At 45.5% G+C, this 23,324-nt stretch overlaps 1 protein-coding gene across 1 annotated transcript; it reads left to right on the top strand.

The window, feature by feature from the left end:
• The first annotated feature begins 1,148 nt into the window (after positions 1-1,148).
• LOC130143323 (heat shock factor protein 5-like) lies at positions 1,149-23,099 on the top strand. Its single transcript, XM_056326024.1, has 6 exons — positions 1,149-1,185; positions 2,796-2,949; positions 3,267-3,922; positions 6,774-7,148; positions 16,077-16,594; positions 21,303-23,099. Exons 1-5 carry the CDS (start codon positions 1,149-1,151, stop codon positions 16,100-16,102), a joined length of 1,248 nt encoding a protein of 415 aa, XP_056181999.1. The 3' UTR covers positions 16,103-16,594; positions 21,303-23,099.
• The last annotated feature ends 225 nt before the right edge of the window (positions 23,100-23,324 follow it).

Below are 23,324 nucleotides of genomic sequence, written 5' to 3'. Positions count from 1 at the left end.
GGTAGCTGAACAAAAGCACACATTGATTTAAATTTTCCAGGTGATGAAAATTCCTCCACTTAACCTGGTAAGACCTTCCAGGGATTAAGTGCTGCCTTTACTAACAGTAGTATGTCCTTGGATGGTAGTCAGGGTCAGCACACCGCATGGAAATGCAGCCGTCCTTGCCCTGACATACAGTAGACAAGCTAACAATAACATTTTTGTTCAGCTCTGCAGAATCAGTTTGCAAAATGTGTAATTTACATCGTTCAGTTGGTAGGGGTTTTTACTATATATATATATGTATAAGCAAGGGAAACACAGAAAACTAGGAGGTTATTACAAAAGGTTGGAATGGAGATTAAGCACTGGCAGGAGAAGAGGATTATGAATTTCTGGCAAAGGCCCACCTTCTCGTGTGTAAAATAGGGACATCTCTGGTGTCCCGCAGCAGGGAAGGAGGAAGAAAGCTAGCTGCAGAGAAGGGCACAGCTGTGAGAGAGGCAGACACCAGGGAGTAACTGCCATGGTACATGGCAAATAGGGGCGTGCGGGCTAACAGCAATTTGAGTTCACATGGGTGAAAAAGAAGGAAAGCACTGAGTCCATAACACAAATTAGTAATAAGCTATTTCTTCTTGCAGCTCCCATCACCTTTGGCTAATAACAATCTTTGACAGCAAAGTAACGATTAAAGTCCTCAGGACCAAATTTAACCCACTGACCATGAAGTGGCAAATGAATCCGCTCTTGTGGCTGAAGTCAAGAATGGCCAGTGGTACCAAAGGGACCGCTGTTTCTGTGTGTTAGTTCTAGGGAATCATGCTCTGCATTTCAGTTATGGACTATGTATTGCTGGCTCTGCCCTGAGTTACGGATGATACACTAAAAACCTCACCTGTCCCACCATCAGGTAGTCATGGTCTTCTGGCACTCTCGCTGCACAGGGGGAGAGAAACCCAGATTCATTTCACTGAAGAAATGCAAAAGACAACCTCAGGAATGCCGAGAAGAATTTTTTGTGAAGTGGACATTTTTCTGGATTTTTCAGATTTGCATTCAGTATGCTTTACTTAAGTTTTAGCTGTTTACACTGAGCAACGTAATTCTTAATAAATTATTACCGAGGGGAAAAAAAATGCAAAGCCTCTTGGGAAGACGACAGCATGAGGTTACTAGAATCGCAGGCCGTTAATTCCTTGGGTAAAGCAACATCCTTCTGTGGTGCTGGATTTAGCTTTGATGACAACATTGACAAAATTTCTGCTTCTGGTTTAATTTGAAGTGTGAAACTCTGTTAGCCACCCCGCCCAAACACCATTTTCCTCACTTCAGCTATGCGGAAGAGCAGAGGGATATTACTTTCAGTTTAAAAATAGGAACGGTTTCCCATCAGTTTATTCAATTTTGCCCCCTTTCTGGAACTTACTGCGCTTTTACTTGCCTTGGTGGTTAGGGGCTGTGCTGTAAACCAAAGCAATAAGGACGACTTTAGTTAAAGAAGAGGTTTGGGTTTGTACCTTCTTGCTAAGAAATTTTACGACAACTCCAAGATAATGTACTTGAGGTCACGAAACACACAGGTGCTCAGTCTTCTCGCTACTGTCTTGCTTTGAGGGCAGCCAAGAGAGAGGAATGTCATTTTCTTCCGCCACTGCTGGTGACCTGTGGGCAAGATGCAAGCAGAGAGAGAGATCACCGCACTCTTCCTTCCCCGGCTCCCTGCTCTTCTTTGCCTGTTGGTTCGTAGCAGATTCCTGTTCTGCAGCGGTAAGGATGGTTCTGCTGGTTCCTGCAGTCTGCCTGCAGTCACAGCTGGCAGCACAAGGCTGAGGAGAGGGCAGATCTGCACCAGTGCAGCTCAGGCACCGCCTCAGAGCTGTGCCAGCGCACAGTGCAAGCACTCGCAGTGACAAAGGTGCCGCTTAAGAGTTCTGGCCTTTGTGAATATAGCTAATCTTGTTCTTTTTCTTTTTTCCTCTCTCTTTTCTTCACACACACGCACACCCCCACACCCTCCCTTAGCCAAGTAACATTGTGGTACCCAAAACATCCTGTGGCAATTAGTTCCCCGGTTTCCCTGTGGTTAAGTACCTGATTTGATTTCTCCTATTTGAAAACCTCCAGTAGTCGTGCTTGCCTCCTTTACGCTAACTACAACTTTACTACCTATGTTTTTATACAATAACCGCCCCTCTGAAGATTCCTTCTTCAGTATTTCCTTCCGCTGAAGCTAGCTCTTACCCTCGCTGCTGATTTTCTCTGCCCCATTTTAACCCCACCTGATCTGTTCTGGCGTGGGGATCAGAGCTGCACAGGTCTGGGGGGGTTTAGGGCAAATGTGACACAATTCCCGATTTGTTCCGCGTTCCTCTGCGCTCCTCATAAATTTGCTTTTCCTTTTGTGAACTGCCAGTGGTTTTTAAGCCGACACTTTGCAACACCTGCTCTGCCGGCAGCATTCCTCCCGGCGGGGTAAGCACCAGCCCGGTGCACCCCCGGCACATGGAGCAGCTCCCCAGCCCCCCGCTGCCCGCGTCCCCCTCTGTCCCCCCCGTCCCCTCCGTCCCCGCCACCCGCGCCCCCGTCCGTCCCCTCCGTCCCCGCCGCCCGCACCCCGCGACAGCGCAGCGGCCCGGGCAGGTCCGGCTGCTCAGCAGAACCCGCCCCCGCCCCGCCCCTCCCTGGGATGCGAGGTGTCACGTGGCCCTGCGGCCCCGCCCCCTTTCCCGCGCGCGGTCCCGGTGCGGCGGGCAGCCGTGGCGGGGCGCGGGGCTGCGGAACGCGTGCTCCCCGCTCTGCCCCGCCTGCAGCCGCTTTCCACGGCCCGGCGCCCGCCCGCGCCGTGGTTCGAGGACCTCCAGGCTGCCGCCGGGACGGCTCCGGGCTGGCGGCGGGGCCGCCCCGAGCGGCAACTTTCGGCCCCGGGCCTCAGCCGCCCGGTCGCTCACGGAAGCTAGGGGAGATGCTGGTGGCAGCGGAGCTGAGGGGCCGGCGGGGTGAGGGGACCGGCGGGGCGGAGGGGGTGGCCGAGGGGACCGGCGGGGCGGAGGGGGATGGCTGAGGGACATGGCCCGGCTGAGGGGACTTGGGGAGCTGAATGGACGGCGGGAGCTGAGGGGGATGGCGGGGCTGAGGGGGGCGGCGGGGCTGAGGGCACCGGCGAGCTGAGGGGGGGGGCCGGGCTGCGGCCGTGCCGTGCCGAGGGACCGGGGCGCTGCGCGGACCAGCGCCGCGGCGGGGCTGAGGGCCGGGGGCCGCGCGCGGCGGGCGGCGCCTCGCAGGCGGGGCACGTGCCGTTCGGCGCGTGGCGGGGGAAGCGGAGGAGCGGGGCGGCGGTTGAGCGCGGCGTTGGCGCCACCTACCGACACGGACGCGTCGCAGCAGCCCGGCCCCGTCAGTGCCGACACCTTCCCCGCCAGGCTGCGGCGGCTGGTCAACAGCCCGCGCTGCCGCTCCGTTCGCTGGGGCGCCTCCGGCCGGGGGCTGGTCATCAACCGGCCGCGCTGTGAGTGCGAGCTGCTGGGCGCCGGGCCGGCCGTCGCCGCGCAGCCGGGTGGCCGTGGGGCAGCGGCAGCCGCCGGTTTCTTCAAGACCACGAACTTCAGCAGCTTCATGCGACAGCTCAGTCTCTATGGCTTCCGCAAGGTGGGGGTGTTGCCGGGGAGCGGTGTGCTGGGGCCGGGCCCAGAGGGTGGACAAGGCAACGGTGGCAACGGCACCGGGCCCCTGCATCGCTTCCGCAGCCCCCACTTTCGCCGCGACCGCCACGACCTCCTCGTCCACCTGAAGCGCCTGACGAAGGGCAACAAGGCGAAGATGGCAGCGGGCCTGGATGTGACCAGCCGCCCACCCAACCGCTTCCAGCGCTTGCTTGGCACGCCACTGGCCGGGCAACCGCTGCTTCCGCCCTCGACGCTCAGCAATGCCAACAGGCCTGGTGAGTCGGAGTGGGCCGTGTGGGGCCTTGGTGGGTTTTTGAGAAGCGCTGGGTGGCATGGGATTTGGAAATCAGCACTCCCCTGAGGGAGAAGGGTACCTGTCCTTGCCGGTGTAGGGAAGCTGTCGTTGTTTATGCAGGTAGATCTGCTGCCAGTAAGCATGAGTAGCATGGTTCACATGTATTTCAGGCTGCCTGTAGACTATAGTACAGTCTCCATTGCGTACTACACTAAGAACACCCTTGCCCGATCTCTGTGGAGCTGGCACAGCTCTACCAGATGAACGTTACCGCTTCTTGCCCGTCGGTAAGGATGCCCATCAGTAGGGGTGCTTAATAAGCTGTCATTAATTGTGTGCGAAACAGTGAGTCTTGTGAAGTGATAATTAGAGCATCGTGTTAGTTTTGTGCAAAGGAGGCAAGACCTGGTAGTAAGATTTTTGTCGGTTGTCTCCTGAAAAAGAATTCACAAGCTATGCAGTTTTTAAAACGGATTGCATGAGTAGGTGAGAGCTAATTAGAAAATAATACTGCTGAAAAGCTCTAGAACGTGTTTTCTTTTTTCTAATGCTCTTTGAGAGGATCTGAGTTTTCCCAAGACAAGTCTGAGCCCTCAGGATTATTCCACACGTTTTGTATCGGCCCGAAAGCTTTGTAGCTGGCGCTGTGTAAGGCAGATGTGAATATCTTGCTTTGCAGTGCTCTTGGGCTGCTCTAACTGTGGGCTGCTGCCAGAAGAGCACTCCTGCTTCCCATTCCTTTGGTGGCGTGTTAACTGTCATCTTCCTTGCAGCTGATACAGCAACATGTTGGTTCAGCGCAACGATCGGAGAAGACTTCAACAGCCTTTTTGTGGCTGGCTCCTGGACCCGGGTGATGCACCCCGTGGGTGCAGAGCTGTAAGGCGCGGTGTAGGAGAAGCGGCAGGACTGTAAGGCGCGGTGTAGGAGGAGCGGCAGGACTGTGCGACCAGGAGAAGGGGAGAAGCAGTTGACGGTACTGCTCTCTGCAGCACCGGCTGGCATTTAGAGCAGAGTAGGGTATCACCATGCTCGTGGTTACTGTGTCAGGGTAGGAACTGTCATCTAATTCAAGTGGTGTTTTCCGTGATGTGTGTGGAACTGCACGTGCAATACCAAGAAAACAAAATGAAGCATTGGAGAAGGGATGGAACTTATTTCAGTAGGGAGGCTAGGAAGCATTTAAATTAATGATTTGATGTGAACGTTGTTAACGCTAAGATGAGTCATTGCAGACTTCAATGACATGTGGTTTGTCTGATGTAATGCAGACCACTGGTAAAGGAAATTATTAGAAAGAGATGACCTGTTCATTTTTTGTCCTCTGTTTTGATGGCTGCAGTTTCAGAGTTTTTGCTCTAGGAGTCTCATTTTCTAGAAAGACAGAACAAGGAAAACATTGGGGTTTCTATGCAGTCAAGTTCTGACAGGCTGACAATGCACTGTTGCGCTCTGTACTGACTATTCAGCGGCATGACTTTGCTGTAAATGTGAGGTAATTTGATAGATAAGAGATACTTGTGTTTGCAAAGCGTCAGTCTGTTCCCAGTGTCTTGCAGCGTGTAACGCTGTGTTAAACATTCAGGAACAATTCCTGGACAGCAACGGGAGGTGGGTAACTTGGCATCCTGTGGTGTCTTGTGTATGTGTTAGAACTAGATAATCTTCATGTCCCTATCCAAAGGTAAAATATAAACAAAAGGATTTTCATACCCCTGTTCCTTCTCTGTTTATAAATGGTGAAAGTACTGAACAGGAAATAAACGGTCCTATACGTTAAGTCTTAGCAAATCTTCAGGGTCAGCTGGTATTTATTTAGTGATTCTTAATGGTTAAATGTGAACTTGCAGAATAATGACTGTATGTTACTGATTTCTTGAATTAGCTTCCGTCAGAGGAGTGCCAGAGGTAAATGTGAGGCTATTTTTAAAAAAAAATCCTTTTGAGTGAGAATTGGAAACTACAGGTCTGAGAAAGCCTGGCTTCTAGATCAACCCTATTGATGTGAACCATCCTGAAACTTGTAATTCTCATGGCTAAATGCAATCCTGCAGGGGAGTCACAAATGCAGTAGTTCTTAGAGAAATCAATGAGCGCAGGCGTTCGGGGTGTTACTGTCAGTGTTTCAAGAAAGCCACCAAAACAGAAATTGGGCTGTCATGGTATAAAAGCAAATACCATTTCATGAAACAGTAACTGTCTGAGAGAGGAAACTGTGAAATAATAGAGAAGAATAAAAGGACTATCTAGGAAATAACAAAATGGCAAAGTCTGGGATATTTTAGTCTGCACTGAACTAGTTGAGCTGACTGAGGAAAAACTGGCTTTGAATTTTTTTTCTTGACCAAATAAATGACTTGTCATAAAGTACTTGCAAAGTCCTTTGGAGGATTTTGACATTGCCCTTCCCTTAGCTGTTTGTGAGCTGTCAGTAGTGGAGTTTGGTCAAATCTTGCTTTATGATGTCCCTTTTTTAAAATGTATTGTCTGATTTAACACACAGTACTTTCAAATTGCTTTTGTTTGGTTTAGTAAGTTACTACACTTTCTGATGTATGGCACATTTCTAAATATGGGTAACTCGTTACTGCCAGTTTAAGGAGGTTGAATGCTACGCAGACACCTGTGTTGGCGCTTCACTCGTGTGCCGCACAGCAGTTACTGCATGCTCGGGTCTAAGAGTACAGTCTCCTTTCTGGGTTAAGTATGCTGGAGCAAAGGCAGTCTTCCCAAATCATGTTGTAGAGCCTTGGCTCCTCATATTGCCTTTCTTTGCCTGTGAAAACTCCTTTCCTTAACACTTGTTTCGCTTTATTTTGTACCCACTGCAGGACTGCTGACTGGAGGACAGTTTCATCAACTTTACGGTCAAGGTGTTTTCCCTCCTTACTCCTACACGGCAACCTCGTGCCGAGCCCCCAGCACTTCACCAGCACAAAGATTAGGTCCGACTCCAGTCCCTTCCACTTGGATCCAGCAGGGACCACTTGGGTTGCTGCCAGGGCAAGGGGCTTCCCCAGCTTTTCCAGATAAAGGGGCTGCCTTTCCGGTACTCCAGACGCTTCCAACGGGAGCCACGTACACACTCCAGCCTGTGGCTTCTCTTCTGCCACTTCAGCAAGGGACTCAAAGCGTTGCCGCATCCATTGCAAATTGTAGCAGCTCTGCATCTTCAGTGCCGTACTCACAAACCTGCTATCCAACAGGTATGGAAAAAAATTTCTGCATTTGCTTTTCGAAAATAGATTTTAAAGTGAGACTTTCAAATATTTTTCTATAATACTCTGCCATGTGTATATCTCAAGTGAGAATTAGAAAGTGTCAAGTCTAAAAGGAAGATGGACCTTTAAAGCAAAAGGAGTTTCTGTTTGCTATTCGTGTCCTTCCTCCAGATTTTGCGTGTCCCCTGGTGATTTTCTGGATAGCCTTTCTGTTGAGGTGAAAGGGCGAGGAGAAAGACATTTGTCCAAAACTAGTCGGTGTGAGGCTAACTTTCATTTTTGTTTTTTCAATTAAGCAAAACTTGGACAATGATATTAAAGCACTGAGACCTTGTTAAGAAGTAGTATCCTAGGCCTTGGTCTCATGTTTTTCCAGGTTAAGGTTTTAAACCTTAAAGATCAGTCAAACGTATTGTGTAGAACAGGGGTCCTCAAACTTTCTAAACAGGGGGCCGGCGCGCGGATTAGGTGGCCGGAAGTCATCTGCGGCTGCTTGGTTTCCCCCTCCCACCCCCGGCAGGGTGGTGGTGGTGTGGGGGTTCTGTAAATACGGGGGGGCGGATTGAGGACCCTGGGGGGCCATATCTGGCCCACGGGTCGTAGTTTGAGGACTCCTGGTGTAGAATATTTCATTCTGCTCGTACTGTTTTTGTATCTAAATTTTTTTTTCTTGCTTAGCTTCTTTATGTTGTATTTTTTTATGCACTGAAGACTAGAAAGTACAAAAGTCTTGGCTCCTTTCTTTTTTCGAAATTATTTCTGCCACAATTGTCAGTCTCACTTAATCACTTGATTACAAAATAAATCAGTCTCACTTCAGTGTTTTTATTCTTCAGAAGAGGAGTTGAAGCAAATTACTGTTCTTTTCCTTGCCCTTACCTTGAATTGGAAAAATCACATGATAGGTTATTTTCTGGGGAGTGGTGGTCTGTTTGTTGTTGTTTTGTGGTGTGTTTGTTTAATTTCCCTAAAACTTCTGAAATTCAGAACAGTGACCCTTTCCTTGAACAAACTAAAGCTCAGTTATTATTCTTTCCTTCTGCCTGCTCCTCCTTTGGCAGCCGCACCTTCACAAAGACAGCTATCTGTCCCTGTTTAGAAATCCTACACAGTGAAATCATTACATCTTTTGTGCATCTCTTCTGAGACCTCTGCTGAGAACATTTCAGGCAATAATCGCTAGTTTCCATAACGTCATTTTTGTCAAGGAAGGGTTCTGAGGAGCTGGGCATTTCTTGTAGACACACTTAAATGTTTAAGAGACAGGCAACTTCTGCCACGTGCTCCTTGCCTTGTGCCCCTTATGCAGAGATTACTGTGGTGGCCAAAGTGTGGAGCCTGCCTTACCAGCTGCTAACTATTAAGTCTTCTCCCAGGAGCAGGTGTCCTGAGAATCACAGAATGGTTTGGGTTGGAAGGGACCTTAAAGATCAGCAAGTTCCCACCCCCCTGCCGTGGGCAGGGACACCTTCTATTAGTCCAGGTTGCTCCAAGCCTCGTCCAGAATACTTGCTTCATTAGGGTGGGAGGTGGGAGGTGGTCCCCGCTTTGCGTTTCTATGGTTACAGAGCATAGGCTGAAACTCATCATGATGAATTGTAGTTGTCTCTGTCTCAGCTAAGGCCCCAGCCCTCTTCCGTAGTCAAGGGAAGGAAAGGGGCGTCTCGGGCGCGGTTCACGTAGCTCGGTTTAGAGTTTGTCTTGGGGTAAGATTCCTGGTGTCCTGGAAGTGCCTGTTTTGAAGTACTGCCTGTAGGGGAGCTGAGGGAGACCAGTGTAGATTTAGACATGAATATGGAGATCTCTCTCGCTGGGTGACGCTCGTTGCTTTAAGTTTAAAGGATAACTTGGCTATGTTGCTCAGGTAGAATCTTCTGGGGTGGGAGGTGGGTGTGAGAATGCGGTGAAAACATACCAAATTTTGCAAGGTGTAATCAAAACTAAAATGCAGAAACTTAGGGAATCTGAGGCGTTTGAAACCCCCAGTGAATTAATTAGCGTTTCTGAGAGTGTAAGTGACATTTCACTGGAGTATGATAAATCTTTTAATTTTCACTGTCGCTCTAGGACTGTCTCAGCGGTTTTACTTCTGTGCCTGTGTATCTCTTAATCTCTCCGCTATCCTTTCTTCTGTATATTATAACATACAGCATGCTGAAAGCGTGTTTCTTCATATGTCCACATGAAAAAGTCTGGTTTCCTTCATCATGAGAGCACAGCAGCAAGATTAGTTTGTTTGGAAAGTGATAGTTAACCTTAAGATACGTATTTAATAAGTGAGAGAACTGAAGAATGTATGTTCAATCTTATTCTTGACTCTCCATTTCACTTTTGAAGTCCCATTAAATGAAATCAAAGTAGAACTTTCTGAAAAGATTTCTTTTTATGTGTATTCAAACTTGTTTGTTAACTTCCGTGACAAAAAAATTCCCTGGTTTTTCATTATGATTCTTATTGAAAAGTCAGTAAAATAAAATATGCTCGTCTAAGTCTCTTTTTCCCCACTAGCCTTAGACCATAATTATTGTAAGGATTTAGTTCTGTTTACTTTCGGCTATCTGCAAAACCTTTGACAGTAGTAGAATCGGGTGAAAGAAATGCGTTGAAGCTTCATTATCTGAGAGTGTCTAATAATGAAAAATCAGTCATGGAGACCATGTGAGACATATTAGTTATTGGTGCCACCTGACAGTGCAAGTCCAATCGCGCCTTTGGCATACATCTGTGCCTGTAGGGTTCATTTACATATGAAAACCTTTCTGGTGAGTGGTAGTTCAGGAGTAGTCATGATATTCTTCGGAATGACACACTCTGGGTTAAGATAATTCATTTTCTTTGTAAGTCTTAAAATTCACATGGTCACAAGTGTGTATGTGTGTATGAACACCTAGGCTCAGCTATGTGAATGCACTTTGTGGTGTATTGTGACAAGAAACTCAAGCAGCCAAATCAGGGAGGTGATATTAAGACAGAAAAGACTGATGATGAAGTTTCTGCATGTATGTGTGTGTTTTATCAATTTTACAATATATATTTTTAATATATCTATACATATCTTAAAATAAGTATTTTTAAGATTAAGAAATTGGTCTTAAAATGACTTGGGAGGTAACAATAAATTTCTGGAATTTCGCTTACTGTGTGATTATTGAAATGTTTAATCGAAGTAAGCAATAGAACTGCACACCAGACACAAGTTCCGGCAGTCTGATAGCTGTGTTTGAATTCTTGCAGCCACACCAGAGCTGTTCAGCAGCAGCCCACACAGATCCTCTGGCTGGCTGTGCTGGTCCTACTGCTTCAGCGTGCACCCACGACAGCTTTCTCCAGGTGAGCGTAGCCTACTGAAAGGAGGTGAAAGCGAAGGAGACTGTATGAATGAGCTGCAGGTTTATACACTTGTGAAATTAAGGATATAAATTTGAAAATTGATCTGCTTGATAAAGTGAAAGTGATGTGGTTTACAAATACCTATTTCAAAGAACCACTGAATGTTAAACGGGTAGTTTTGTAATTCAGGTTAGGTTTCAGGGTAGCAGCATAGTGGGTGTCCTCATCAGCGGAGTGTTTTTTTGCTTGACTTCACCAGAATCACTTTTAGTTAATGAGCCTGCATTTGTATTGGAAGAATGTTCTTGCCTGGACAAAAAGAGATTCTTTAATATTATGAAAATACTGAGAAGCAGCTCCACTTCTTTGTCCCGGACAGCTTCCTGCAGTCCTGAGTTTCATTTGTTGAACGAGAAAAACTAAGGTGACTTTGTGGAATGGGCCCCGCCTCAGAGATCTCTTATTAAAGATAACTCCAGTACTTCCTGTAAATGCGTTATGTAATTCTACTGGAAACTGCACCTTATTTGGAGGGCCTGGCTTATCAGATATCAGAAGATCTTTAGTAAGAATGCAAGGGCTTCCTTTTCTATTACAGCGTAACGCATATACTTTTTTCCCCCCTCACAGAGGACAAGCGAAGCAAGTTATGCTTATGTGTGTTGAAAAAGGGTTGACCTACCCAAGCTTGATCATCCGGTTTCCTATCTTGCAAATATCAACCTTTGTCTTTTATTCATGAGTTTTTTTAAAAAATAAGCTTATCCAAGATGGGCGGGTTATGGCCTGGATAACTCCAGCTGCTTGCCAGCAAAGATCAGCCGCTGCTGGTCGGGGGGAATGCCTTCCTTGTCCTGGATCTTGGCCTTCACATTCTCAATGGTGTCACTGGGCTCGACCTCAAGGGTGATGGTCTTGCCAGTCAGGGTCTTCACAAAGATCTGCATGCCGCCCCTCAGACGGAGCACAAGATGGAGGGATGTCCCTGTTCGGGCGCCACATTGACGAGCGAGGGGAAGCAAGCAGCCGACTCAATATGAGTGATAGAGCAAGCTTCGATTTATTACGGCGCGATTATGTCATATATACAGTTCCAGTTAATTATGCCTACTAGTCATCTGCTGATTGGCTAAGCTCTAAAGGGTTACATTTTCATACGTCCTCCTACTTGCGGTTTCTGCGGATAGCTAGCTACATATTTTTTTTTCCTCTCTTGTCTACGCGAATTCCTCAAAGTTATTTACAACATTAGGCACAAGGTCAGTGTTTTTCTCAGCTTCCTTATCAGCATGCCTCAGCATAGCTGCAAGGCCTGCTTCAGCTAACTTACGCTAACTTTGTTTCACAAAGATCTTTAAGGGAGTCATGGCCATGATCACACAGCCATTCTGCAACAGATAACACGTTAGTGTAAGGCTATAAATAGCCAACAGCCAGTCATGCCGTCGATATTGTAGTATTTATTTTTCGCGCAGTGCATCTTTGTCCTCTCACTTTGATCGTGAGCTGCTTTTTTCATCCAGGACGCGAGGATCCGTCTGAGCGATGGGAAGTCACAATTAAATAGCTTATCTCGGAAGGCCGAGATCAATGGGATAGTAAATCATTCCAAAGGAGGTGTCAGAGGTGGTGTTGTGGCTAGATTGAAGGGTAATATACGGTGTCCAAAGGGTCTAGTAAAACTCAGTTGTTTGGAGAAGCAAGTCCGTGGGCAGTGTGTGGAGTCAGAAGAGCTTTAGGCCACTTGCTAGTGGTTGCTTTGTTTCCTGGAAACCCCCAGCAAAAAGCTGCCGAGCATCTGGGCAGAGACTGTGGGAAGGCGATCCTCTGCGTGAGAAGGCCAAAGGCGAGCAGTGCCCTGTATCAGTTCCACCAGGTCAGTAACCGGCTGTCTCTGAGCAGGGTAACACAGCTATCGTACCGCGTGGATCAACGGGACTTCTAGAGATTTCTGAGTCTTAGCATAGCCTAGGTCATTTCTCCTGGAACGTGGTGACAGGCTGTGCAGGTGGTACAGAAGACAGCAGTTTGCCTGCGGTTCTTGCTGAGCTGTGGGGAATAATCAGTTTGCCTTTTGTGTGTTCTGGGGCATATACTTCCCCAAACTTCTGCTGGGGGATGTGGCAAGCTGCAGTATTGAGCATCCTGCCCGGCTGGCGTATTGATCATCCATCAGTAACCACTTGCACAAATCCTCAAAAGCGGTAAAATTCATCAGCCCTGGCTGACTAAGCATTTTTATTGTTCCTCACAAAAAATAGAACTATTGCATGGTATATTTCCTATCGTTCCACTCAATACCTTCCACCAGTTGCAGGAATTCAGTGCGATGCTGTTGAAGCGTGGTTTGCGGGGCGTTTTAGGCTGTTTGGTCCCGCTGTGCGCTGCTAGATAGGAGTGGCAAAGCCTATACGAAACTGCCGGGCCAGTCCCGAAGACAGCGAACCGTATCGGCGCACTAGCAGTCAGCAAGCTGGTTACCAGCCCCGTTTCTGTTGGATCCAGACGGTGCTTTGTGGTCTCAGAAGGAAAAGCTGGCACTCTCGGACAAGGAAGCTTAAACCTTGTGCTGTTCCTTACTGGGTCTTGCAGAGAGCATCACTTTTTAAGTTTAGGAGAGATTAAGACAGGTGGAGTTTCTGGGTCTTGGAGGCCAGCTGCTGGGCTTGTACAGTACGCACCTGAGCTGCTGAAAGTGTTAGGTGACCCTGCCTGGAACACGGGCAGACCAGGCCGGTAACTAACTGGTTGGTTGGCTGCAGTTTGCTCTCCAGGAAAAGCTGCAGAGAATTACTGCGTGGAATGGCAAGGGGGCAGAGGTGGTTATACCCAGACATGGTGGCTGATGATGGTGTATCTCACCAGGTTTCTGAAATCGGGGTTTCAGAGGTTTGTATTACACTCTCATCACAGTTGGTTACAAAACAGGGAGCTCGGGTACAACTTCTTACCCATTTTCCATTAGGGTTCTCTTAAGTGGGGTTTGGATTAGTGTGATGAATCGGTATCCTTGGGTAGGAATGAGTCTTTTGAGAGACCTCCTGCTATCTTCTGCAGCAGCAGTGCTGGCAGCTCACAACCATTAGCTCAATACTTCCCCGCTGCTTTATCATAGATGTGAACTGAGGCTACATGTTGGATTTCAGCGATTATTTTTTTTTTCCTGCCCTCACCTCATTTTTATTTTTTTTTTTTTAATAGCAGCCCTGCTGTTTGATTATTGCTATTACCATGGTTATTAAGCTGTCAGTATTTCCTTGTGGAACTGAAGCAAGAGGTAACAGGAAATGGAAGAAATAAACGTGCAAGAAAAAAGAAGAAAAACTTTCTATTTGTAGTAAGGAATGATAATCAGCTATGTTATTTCAAAAAGAAATCAAGTCTGAATTCTGATTGCCCAAGCACTCAAGCCAGATTTGTGTAGTGCTAGCAGTCCCTGAAAAGGTGTGGTTGTGCTTTAATTCCTGCTCACGCTATGCTAATCTTATAAGTGAAATGCCCATCTTCTCTTTCACCACTTTTGCTAAGTCAGACCATTTTTCCTCTTGAGCTTGCATGACCAGCAAGCTATTAGTCTTTCAAGCCCTGACTTCTCAATCTTTTATTGGTTTTCCTTGTTTCATTGCTGCCCCCCCCCATCCTCGTCTGTCATATCTTTTCCAGGTGAACTAAAAGGATTTAAATTGTACCTTTGTGTGGCTCCTTTCGCCTGTTGGAAATACATACGAGATCCTGTAGTGCATCCAAGAGGACAATATGTGCTATAACAGCTTCAAGCTGAGGTCCCCTAAGAAGAGGCAGAAAAAGATTCAGTATGGGTGGGTTGGTTGGTCGGTTTTTGGCAGGGATGATCTTATTCCTGGACGGTTTGGTAACCCAGATCTTAATTAAAATCCTGACTACTTACGACAGTAAACAAGCAATGCAACAGAAATGAAACACCTTGTTAACATTTTAAAAAAATAGAACTGAAAAAAAAATCAAATGAGAGGAATAATGTTTGAACCTATCTCATAAAAACATAAAGGTGGCTTAGCCTTTAATGAAAAGATTTTGCTTAACTTAACCTAAATTTCTCAAATTCCAGGTTTTATTTCCCTCTCCTTTTCCCCCCACCCTCCACAGTTTGTGGCTATCTGCAAACTGGCACATCTACACGAATCCACACTAGGACTTGACTTCACACACCCAGGAGACGGGATCTCATCTCTTTGTGGTATCTCCTTCAGGGAGAGACCAAGTCCTTCACTGGCATTTGATCTGATACGGCTTTTCTAGTAGGTGATCCTGTAGCTTCCTGTTTCTAATTTACTCGTCTCTGGAAGTAGCTTTTCATTAACCATGACCTCAGCTAGAAGGTCTAAGGATAGTCAGGCACTAAGGACTAATCCTTCATGCTGGATCTCTTCCAAAAGAAGGCTGTATTTTAAATAGACCTGAGTTTCTGTTCAACATCATTGTATGACTTGTATTTGTCAGAAGAAATGACCCTTCTAGTGTCCTTTGAGTCACCTCCAGAAGAAGTAGCAGTACAGACACTGGCTGTTAAAATGTCATCTATTATTTCACTTGGGTAGGACTTGATGCTTTGGAAAAACTCTGTCATTGTCTTCGTTCTGTTTTAAAGGTTATTCGATATATATGAATTCTACTAAAAAAATCATCACTGGATTGCTGATTGTGTCCTGTCGTCCTGTGATGTCATTACAGTGAAAAATTTTAGTAGTGTTCAGACCTGATCTGTGATGGCAAAGGCAGTCTCTGTAGGTTCTACAAGAAGGGTTTCTGACCTGAAATTCTGTCGGGTTTTTACGCAGATTGATGCAGACTTCGAGTTGTGCCTCTGTGGGACCCTGTCATGACAGGAGAGTCCAGATGTGAGGCTGTGACAGGCAGGGCAGTTTTACAGTATTTGCTGTCATCGGTATTTGAACTCCCACTCCTCCTGGGACTGGGGCATCCCTGGGGGGCACCCCTTGTGTAGATGTGCCTATGGACAGTCGCTTGAGGAGGAAAATGATATTATTGGTTAAGAAGCGGTGAGTTCCTCAAGTTGGTTGTCCATATGCACATTTACAGCATATGGACCTTTTTCTTTTGCTTAAAAATGTTGTGGTTTATACTGGGTTTATACACAACAGGAATGCTTGAGTTTTAGAAGGAACTGAAGGCGGGTGGATTTTCTCTCTCATTTTCTGTTACATATGTGGCACGTGAAGAGGGTGGTTCTAGTGTACCCCCACAGGTCCTACTAAGACCAGAAGTCTCTGATTTGAATGCTTGGGTATATTTAACACCTGCGGTGCAAAGGGTGTGCAGACAATGCATCTGCAGGCATACACCAGCTCCTCTCCAGGATAGACCATGAATAGAAGAAAGGAAGTGTGCCAAGAGTAAGGTGGTTAATGAAAACCAAGACAAAGTAGTAGCTTTTTTTTTTTCTTCTTCTGGTTAAACTTGCTATTTTAACTGAGAATAACAGACAATCTTTCAAGCTTTTGGATAAATGGATAAACAGAATCAATACACATCCTGTCATGGTAATTTTTTATACAAAAGTTCACTGTATTTTGTTTTTTCCAGAATCCTCCAATGCAGTCATCTTATGAAGCTGAACTGATGCCATCTGACTGGCTATGTAATATATCTGAAGAAAACAAGAAGGCAGAAGTCGGTCTTGAAGCCATGTTTCAGGTTGCCGCTGAGGTGCATTCATCATGCAAAGCTGAAAAGTGGAAGTGGCACCTGTAGAGAGCCAGAGTTCAATCCTGGAGCTTAATGGAAATCAGGCACTGCCTGTTAATAGTTACACACCTTCTTCAACTGAGGAAAGCCAGCTGGAACGTCTCACTCCTGTAACTTCAGACACGTCATTTCTGGTGGCAGCAGATCGAACACTGAATTTGTCTCCATTACAGCCTTCTGACATTCTTTGTGCTGCCGATCCCACTCTGTCTATAGAAACTGCTGCTGCTGCTAAAATACTACAAGAACTTCTGACCACACAGGAAGCAGATGAAGAACGGAGCAAAGAACCACATCACCACGCAGCTGAGTTCTCCCTCATGATTTTTCAGGAAGAATTGTTCAGTCCAGAGCAGGTAAGGGGTAAAGGGAGGTAAACCAACATCTTTCTTGAGCTAACTATATTTGATAGTAATACTAGGGTCTGGACCGATAGCTTTTTCAATATTCTTGCCTGCTCAAGAACCGAAGGCTTCTTTAATTAAGCTGTTAATGGACAGTGAAGGGTTTGCTTGGTAAAGCAAGATATAAAAAGAAGACGGAATGAAAAAGTATCCCATGTTAATGAGCATGACATGTGTCAGCCTGTTGGCCAAGTTAGGGTGTTCATTTGCATGGGAAACATGTGTAGTGCAGGTGTATTTGTGGTGATGAAGTGGATGCTTTTTTAGGTTGTAACATACCGTCTTTTAATCTCCAACAAAGAAGAGTATTTTGAGAATTGCCACTGGAGGCAGATTTTTGCTTAAATTTAGATAAACGGTTAGATTGTTTCTGATAAATAGTTATTAAGTTCTGTTTTCAGTGGAAAGTATAGTCTTTTGACATTTGAATGGTATAAAGCATCTTCATTGGTTTAGACTTTGTGGTGTACAACAAGTTGTAATTGTACTTCAGTCTACCTGGAGCTGGTCTTCCCTGTATGTAAAATTGTAAGTCTCATGAGGGGTGAGGGGCATTCTAGATGTTACTCTGTTAAGGGAGCAAATGCATGCTCTGCGCTTTTTTTGGTTTGTTTTGAAAACAAAGTAAACTCAGGAGATTGACTGCATCTGTTTCTCCTGCATGAGACCTACCTTGCATGTAGGCACTCAAAATCTCATTTTTGTGTATGCATTGAAGCTACTGTTTTATTGTTCTGTCGGTAGCTTGACGCCTTCACTGAAGTTTCTAGATCGGAAATCATCAGCTGGTGCAAACCTCCCATTGTTGCTTTCAGCCAGCGTTATAAAGATTAGTCATCTTCCTCTTGGGTATCTTTCTAGAAAGGGATGTGTATTCTGATCAAGCCTCTGCATAGCTCAAGCCTAGACTAGACTGTTCTGCTCCGTACTGTGTAGGGAAGAGCACATCCCTGTGCTAGTGCATAGAGTTGGCAGTACTCCTTAATTGGTGCCCACTCAATATATTAAGTGTTGACCGCACTTTAAATGTTGTCAGTTTCGAGAATTTTTGAACTGCGTTTTTAGAATGATAGGTTGTCCCTTGTTGAAGGCCTTTGGAGTCCATGACCTGAAATTCCTTGTCAAGAACTGGGGGAATTAAGCGCATGAACCACGTAGTTGTTTGGGAGGGAGGTTTTGTATATTTGTGAGAATCCTGATGTTGGTCCTGGACCGTAACTGGTTAAATAACTGGCCTCATTTTTTGAGCAATTGAAAAGCAATTCAGGGACTGTTCAGCGTTTTGTTTGACAGATTCCCTCTTTCTGTTAGAACTACTCTTCAACTAGTCTCCTCCTCCCAAACTTGGGAGAGGGAAGGTTAACTTAACACCCTACTTGTCCAGAGCCTGGGGTCATGGCAGGTGCAGAACTCTCCAGAGGAGGCTTCTGTGCCTGTACTCCTCACATCAGGCTCCAGCACAGTTTTCTTCCTCATCCCTGAATCTGGAAGCACTCAGGCTTTCAGCGGCTGTTGGTACCATGTGTTTTAGAGCAAGCTTGTGACAGAATAGTGGGCGTGCACAGAAGACCGCTCTGTTCCTCTCTATACGAGCAGAGGGGGAGCAAATTCCTCCACTGTTCTTACAAGAGCATCAAAACAGCTCTGCTGGGTCAGATCAAAGGTTTGTCTTGCCCAGTGTCAAGTCTCAAAACAACCGCTGTAACCTGATGTGTAGGGAAGAGCAAGAACAAGGAGCGCAAACAGAGCAGGGCATTCCTGCTTACACATTCCAGCTACTTTCAGCCCGAGGACTTGCGATGATACTGTGTACTTCATCCTGGGTTTCTGCTCTGTGGACTGAAGTCAGCCCTTGAAACCGTCGGTTTTAGCATACGGGACCTTTTGACCAAGCTGGTACTGTTTTGTTTTCTGTTTCGTTCACAGTATTTCCCAGCATTTAATTACTCTTGTGACCAGCACTGAGCCTTGAACTGTCTTCCTCATAGAAGTAACAGTTTAGTAGAAACCTGCTTTATTCTGCTTTCCCGATTTCCTAAAAGACAGCAAATTAAAGAGCAGCTCTTTACATGAAAAGAGTTAGTACATTCAACAGTTCAGATCCAGCGTTGTCCTCTCAGCCTCAGTGAATTTCTGTCCTAGACTTTTAGAGGCTTTGGCCTTCAATGGGCATCTCTTATTCCACTCCTACTCCTAAGAAATGTTTTGTTTTCTTCTTAAAGTGGAAATAGAACATTTCTGTAATGCTTGATCAGGAGGAATTTGCCTCCGATTTCGTTCAGTCTCCTTGGCAGCATACCTATGTGAAGGCTGAAACGCTTGCTTTCTTTGGGGAAGGTGAATCCAGCAAACCCCATTCATGCGAGTTGCTAATTTTAGTACCTCAGCTTCCCATCATGGTTCCAGCTGGGTATAGGTATAGTCCAGTCAGTGTCTCGTAAGTCGTGTAAGTAGTGAGATGCAGCAGTTTTGGCGTTTTTCAGTAACTGAAGTGAAAAGGCAAAACTTTCACGTCTGTCAGCTTTGGTAGCTTTGCTTGATTCTCCGCCAAACAATGTTTTGGACTCTGAAGTTGCAGAGTATCAGACCTGAGTGGAGGGTCTGTCCACAGGTGCGGTGAATCCGTGGTCAGAAACATGTTCGCTTAAAAGACCAAACAATAAAAAAAAGGGATAGCTTGGGAACCAGACTTGTGTGGGCTAGGCTGATGCTGTTAGGCTGAAAATGGTGTTATTACCTATTACATTAGATTACTGAAGAGTTGGTGTGTAAGATTCTATAAACACAGTGATAAAAAGAAATCTGAAAGGGGTGCTGTGCAGTATGACTGCTCTTCAGTTTCCTCACACGCAGCTGTAAGGGTTAAAATTGGACACAGCGTTGGAAGTACAGGTTCACCAGTGAGGGGGAATGAAATTTCCTCAGTTTGCTGGCCACGCTCATCCCGGTGTAGCCCAAGGTGTCGTTAGCCTTACTGGGCACTGCAGCATCCCCAGGTCCTTTGCAGAACTGCTAGTTAGAGTGTCTAGACTACTTTCACCACGTAGGCTAGTAACAGTTTCTTAATAATGGTGATCCCAATATGCATGTTATTTGTTTTTTCTTTATCAAACACTGCAATTTGGTTTCTACATCCCCTGCCTGGTATTGCTCTTCATTAGTCCCTTCTTTTTAAATAATGAAGTTTGCAGAACTGTTTCTAGAGCAGTTGTCCGGTGGAATATCCGGTTTAGAATGCTTACCTGAGAAATCTTCCCTTCTCGCACTACTTGATGAAGGCTGCTCACTGATTTTTCTAGAACTTGCTATTATGGAAATGTCACCAGGAATAGAGAGGTCATCATCACTCGTGAGACTTGGATTCTAGCTGGTGAAGGTAGTGACCTACAGCCAGCCTGCCGCCTTTGTTTTTGTGCCTGGGAAGGAGTTGTGGTTCAGACATCAGACAAAAGGCACTGCTAGCCACGTGTTTTTCACGTGACCTTGTTAACAGTACTAAAGCAGTACATCCAGACAGCACATTTCAAAGAGGAAAAAACGAGTCAAATGGGTATCCAGCAAGTGCAGGAGGTGTGTGGGAGGGAACTAGTTCTCCCTGGAGTACTCCATTACTTTATTTGCACAGGCCTTTTTGGATGTTATTATACAACTTTGTCAAGCAATGTATGTGTGTTTCTATTGATACGTATACACATAGCCTGTTACATACTCAACATTGAGTAATGACAGACTCAAGGTGGTGAGCGTGATTTTTGGAAAGACTATCTTATTACCAAGTGTGACCTCTTGTCTTCTGTAAACTCACACATAATGGTTTTCAAAAGCTTTTTTTCCCCTTAATAGAAGGAAACATTGCAGGCTCTGAGCAGTCATTCATCTTTAGGTTATTGATGGATAAGATATTTGCAGAAGAGATGACTATTCTAGAACAGGTGATACTGTGAAATTTTTTCTGTCTAAAGGTAGATTCCAGGTGCTTAACTTTGGGCCTGTACTGCCTCAGTGAAAATGAAACAGAACTTGGTTGTTCGGGCCTTTTTTTTTTTTTTTTTAAGCTACAGGTTTTTGCCACATGATCATGGAAATGTACCAGTTTGCCAAATGGTTGCCTGCAAAATACATGTAGAGCAGCAGCAGAGGGCTCTAAAAAGCAAGCAACACGTTATAACTTAATGTCTTAACGACTGGATGGGGTGGGGTGAGATTCCCAACCAGAAATGTGTGGTTCACGTGTGGTTCTGCATCACACAGCTCTGCCAAGTTGTTTGAGCTAGATCTGTCGTTATTATTACACGTGCTGGTAAGAATGAGTGCACCTGTATTTCTTCTAGCTTATTTCTTCTAGCTAGTTTAATAACTGAGGGAAAAGTTCAGACTGTGGGGACATGTACCCTAACTTTGTGTATTCTAGTTTTCTGATCTCATATTTTGCTTAATATGATGTTTTGTAAGAGGTTGTTTCAATTTAGCAACCTTAATTCTGAGTTAAAAACACTATGTCAACTGTCTAGGCAGTGTTCACCACCTGTTAGGTGCCCTTTTGGAGTGGAGAAGAATAGCTTTTATTTTGTTTTATTGGTTTTATATTAGTTTTATTATAAGATAACATTGAGTGATCTTTGGTTTTATTTCTTTTGGTGTTGTGTTGTGTTTTTTTAAGGAGAATACTAGTGTTAAAAGTGAATCCAGGGCATCAGAGACAGAAGAGAGACAATTCACTTCAGGAGCTGAGCCTGTGAACGAATCTGTAGAACAGACAGATTCATCTGTAAAATCTTTCTCCCGGAAAAGACGCAGTTCAGACACAGGCAACTCTCTTGGTAAGAAAGATTCTACGTTTTCTCAGAGATTACGGTGACAGCTACTCTGAAACTAACTATTACAGAAAGGGGAGAGTAGAAGAATTGTTGTCTGCCGTGTAAATACCTCATTGTTCCTTCAGTTAAAATACTAAACTTGTACAACCTCTTAGTGTACTTATCAACACACTTCAATAGAGACACGTATGCTAATTACTCTGATGTGGGAAAGGGTATAAATTATGTAAGTAAATAAAACTTGAAGTTCTGGGAGTTGTGCCAGAAACCTGGATGTCACAATATTGAGATTAAGTCCATAGACGTGTTCGCTGGAGGGCGACAGTGCTGTGAAGGAGACACTGAGTAATGAGGTAACTATGGAAGTTCCAGGGGCAAAACCCACCAAACTGATGAAGCTAGTGTAGAAGTCTGAACTCTTTGTCTCAGATCACTTAACACATTGTACCAGTCTGGTAGTGTCCTGAAGCACATGAGAAAAACAAGCCGCAGAGTATCTGAGGCTAAAAACTTCACAAATCTAGTAACTGAAGGGAAAACCTAAATGCCCACAGATTAGAGAGACATAAGAGGACACAAAAAGTACTTGGGATCCATTCTAGAGGGGAATTTGGTTCAGCCTGCAAGTCTCTAAGAAGCTGTTTCCCTCACAGCTGTTCATCAAAGAGCCGATGGTGGGGTTTGAAGAGCTGTTGCTCACTTCAAAGGGTGGTTTCTAGATTCCAGATCATGATGCTAGTTAATAGTTCAGCTCATAATGCCCATCAGTTTCAAACATTTAAGTAAGGAATAAAGTCTTTTTGTCAGGAAGCTGAGAAAAAAGGTGGGATGCCACCTTGAAAGAAGACAAGCTTTTGTTTAAAACACATAATCAAGAGTTCTTGTTCAATTACTTCCTGGTATCACAGATAACTAGCAAACTTCTCAGCTTTCATATCTGAAGCAAAACATTTGCTTAACGTGCCAGTTGTAAAGTTATGTACAGGAACATGTTGGAAAGCATTCCCATGGGATTGTTCCACAGGGATGAAACACTGTTATGCTAACGCTAATTAGCAACGAATGGCATAGTCTACTCTCTGGGAAATGTGACGGTCATCCAGGTCTGCATCTCCACTGTTGTACCTTTGAGGCTTGGTGTGCGTGTTAAGGGTAGAGATAGACAGCACACCTGAGCCCAACGTGATCAGGCTCAAGCTAGCCCAAAGTCAGTTGGGTGCGTGATAGAAGCCTCCAAGCTGGCATAGCCTGTCGGCTGCATGTCAGCTGTAAGCCTGAAGCAGGCAGGCTCAAGTGCGAGCTGACTTCTGCTGCTCTGACTACACCTTTGTCTGTCAGCACCTCCTGTCCTCTGTGAGACTTTGGAAACAACTTCTTTTTTAATCTCTCTGTGCTAAAATGCATCACGATGATTTCCAGGTGTTTCTTGGCAACTTGCCCTCTGAGTGTGATGGAGTCCTCTCTGTTTTCCTGTTTTCCTTTGGGCACTCCTTTGCAAGTTTTCTGAGCCTGCAGTTTGACACATGCACCCTGCTGTGAAAAAGGCTCTTCTTCCATCTATTTCAGTAGGCTGTTTTTTTCTATGTTAACTTTCTTTGTTAACGTCACTTTTCTTTAACATCACTTTTCTTTGTTACGTGGTGACACCAAGTTCTAGATACCACACAGTGAGAGCCCATATAATGTGGTACATTTCAGTGACTGGGAGCAGCTCTGAGCCCAACCCGAGGTGTTAATCTGTAAAAACGCACCAAGAATCAAACCTGCCTTTGTGGAGAAGGCATTGCTTCCCTCCAAAGAGTGGACTGGACTTCTTTGCATTTCACAGCTGTTCTGTAGCAAGAAAAGACAAGCGTCCTTTCCCT

This window comes from Falco biarmicus, unplaced genomic scaffold (genome assembly GCF_023638135.1).
Source record: "Falco biarmicus isolate bFalBia1 unplaced genomic scaffold, bFalBia1.pri scaffold_222, whole genome shotgun sequence".
Taxonomy (NCBI): Eukaryota; Metazoa; Chordata; class Aves; order Falconiformes; family Falconidae; genus Falco; species Falco biarmicus.
Note: the sequence above shows the minus strand (reverse complement) of the source record. Positions and strands in the feature narration are given on the sequence as shown.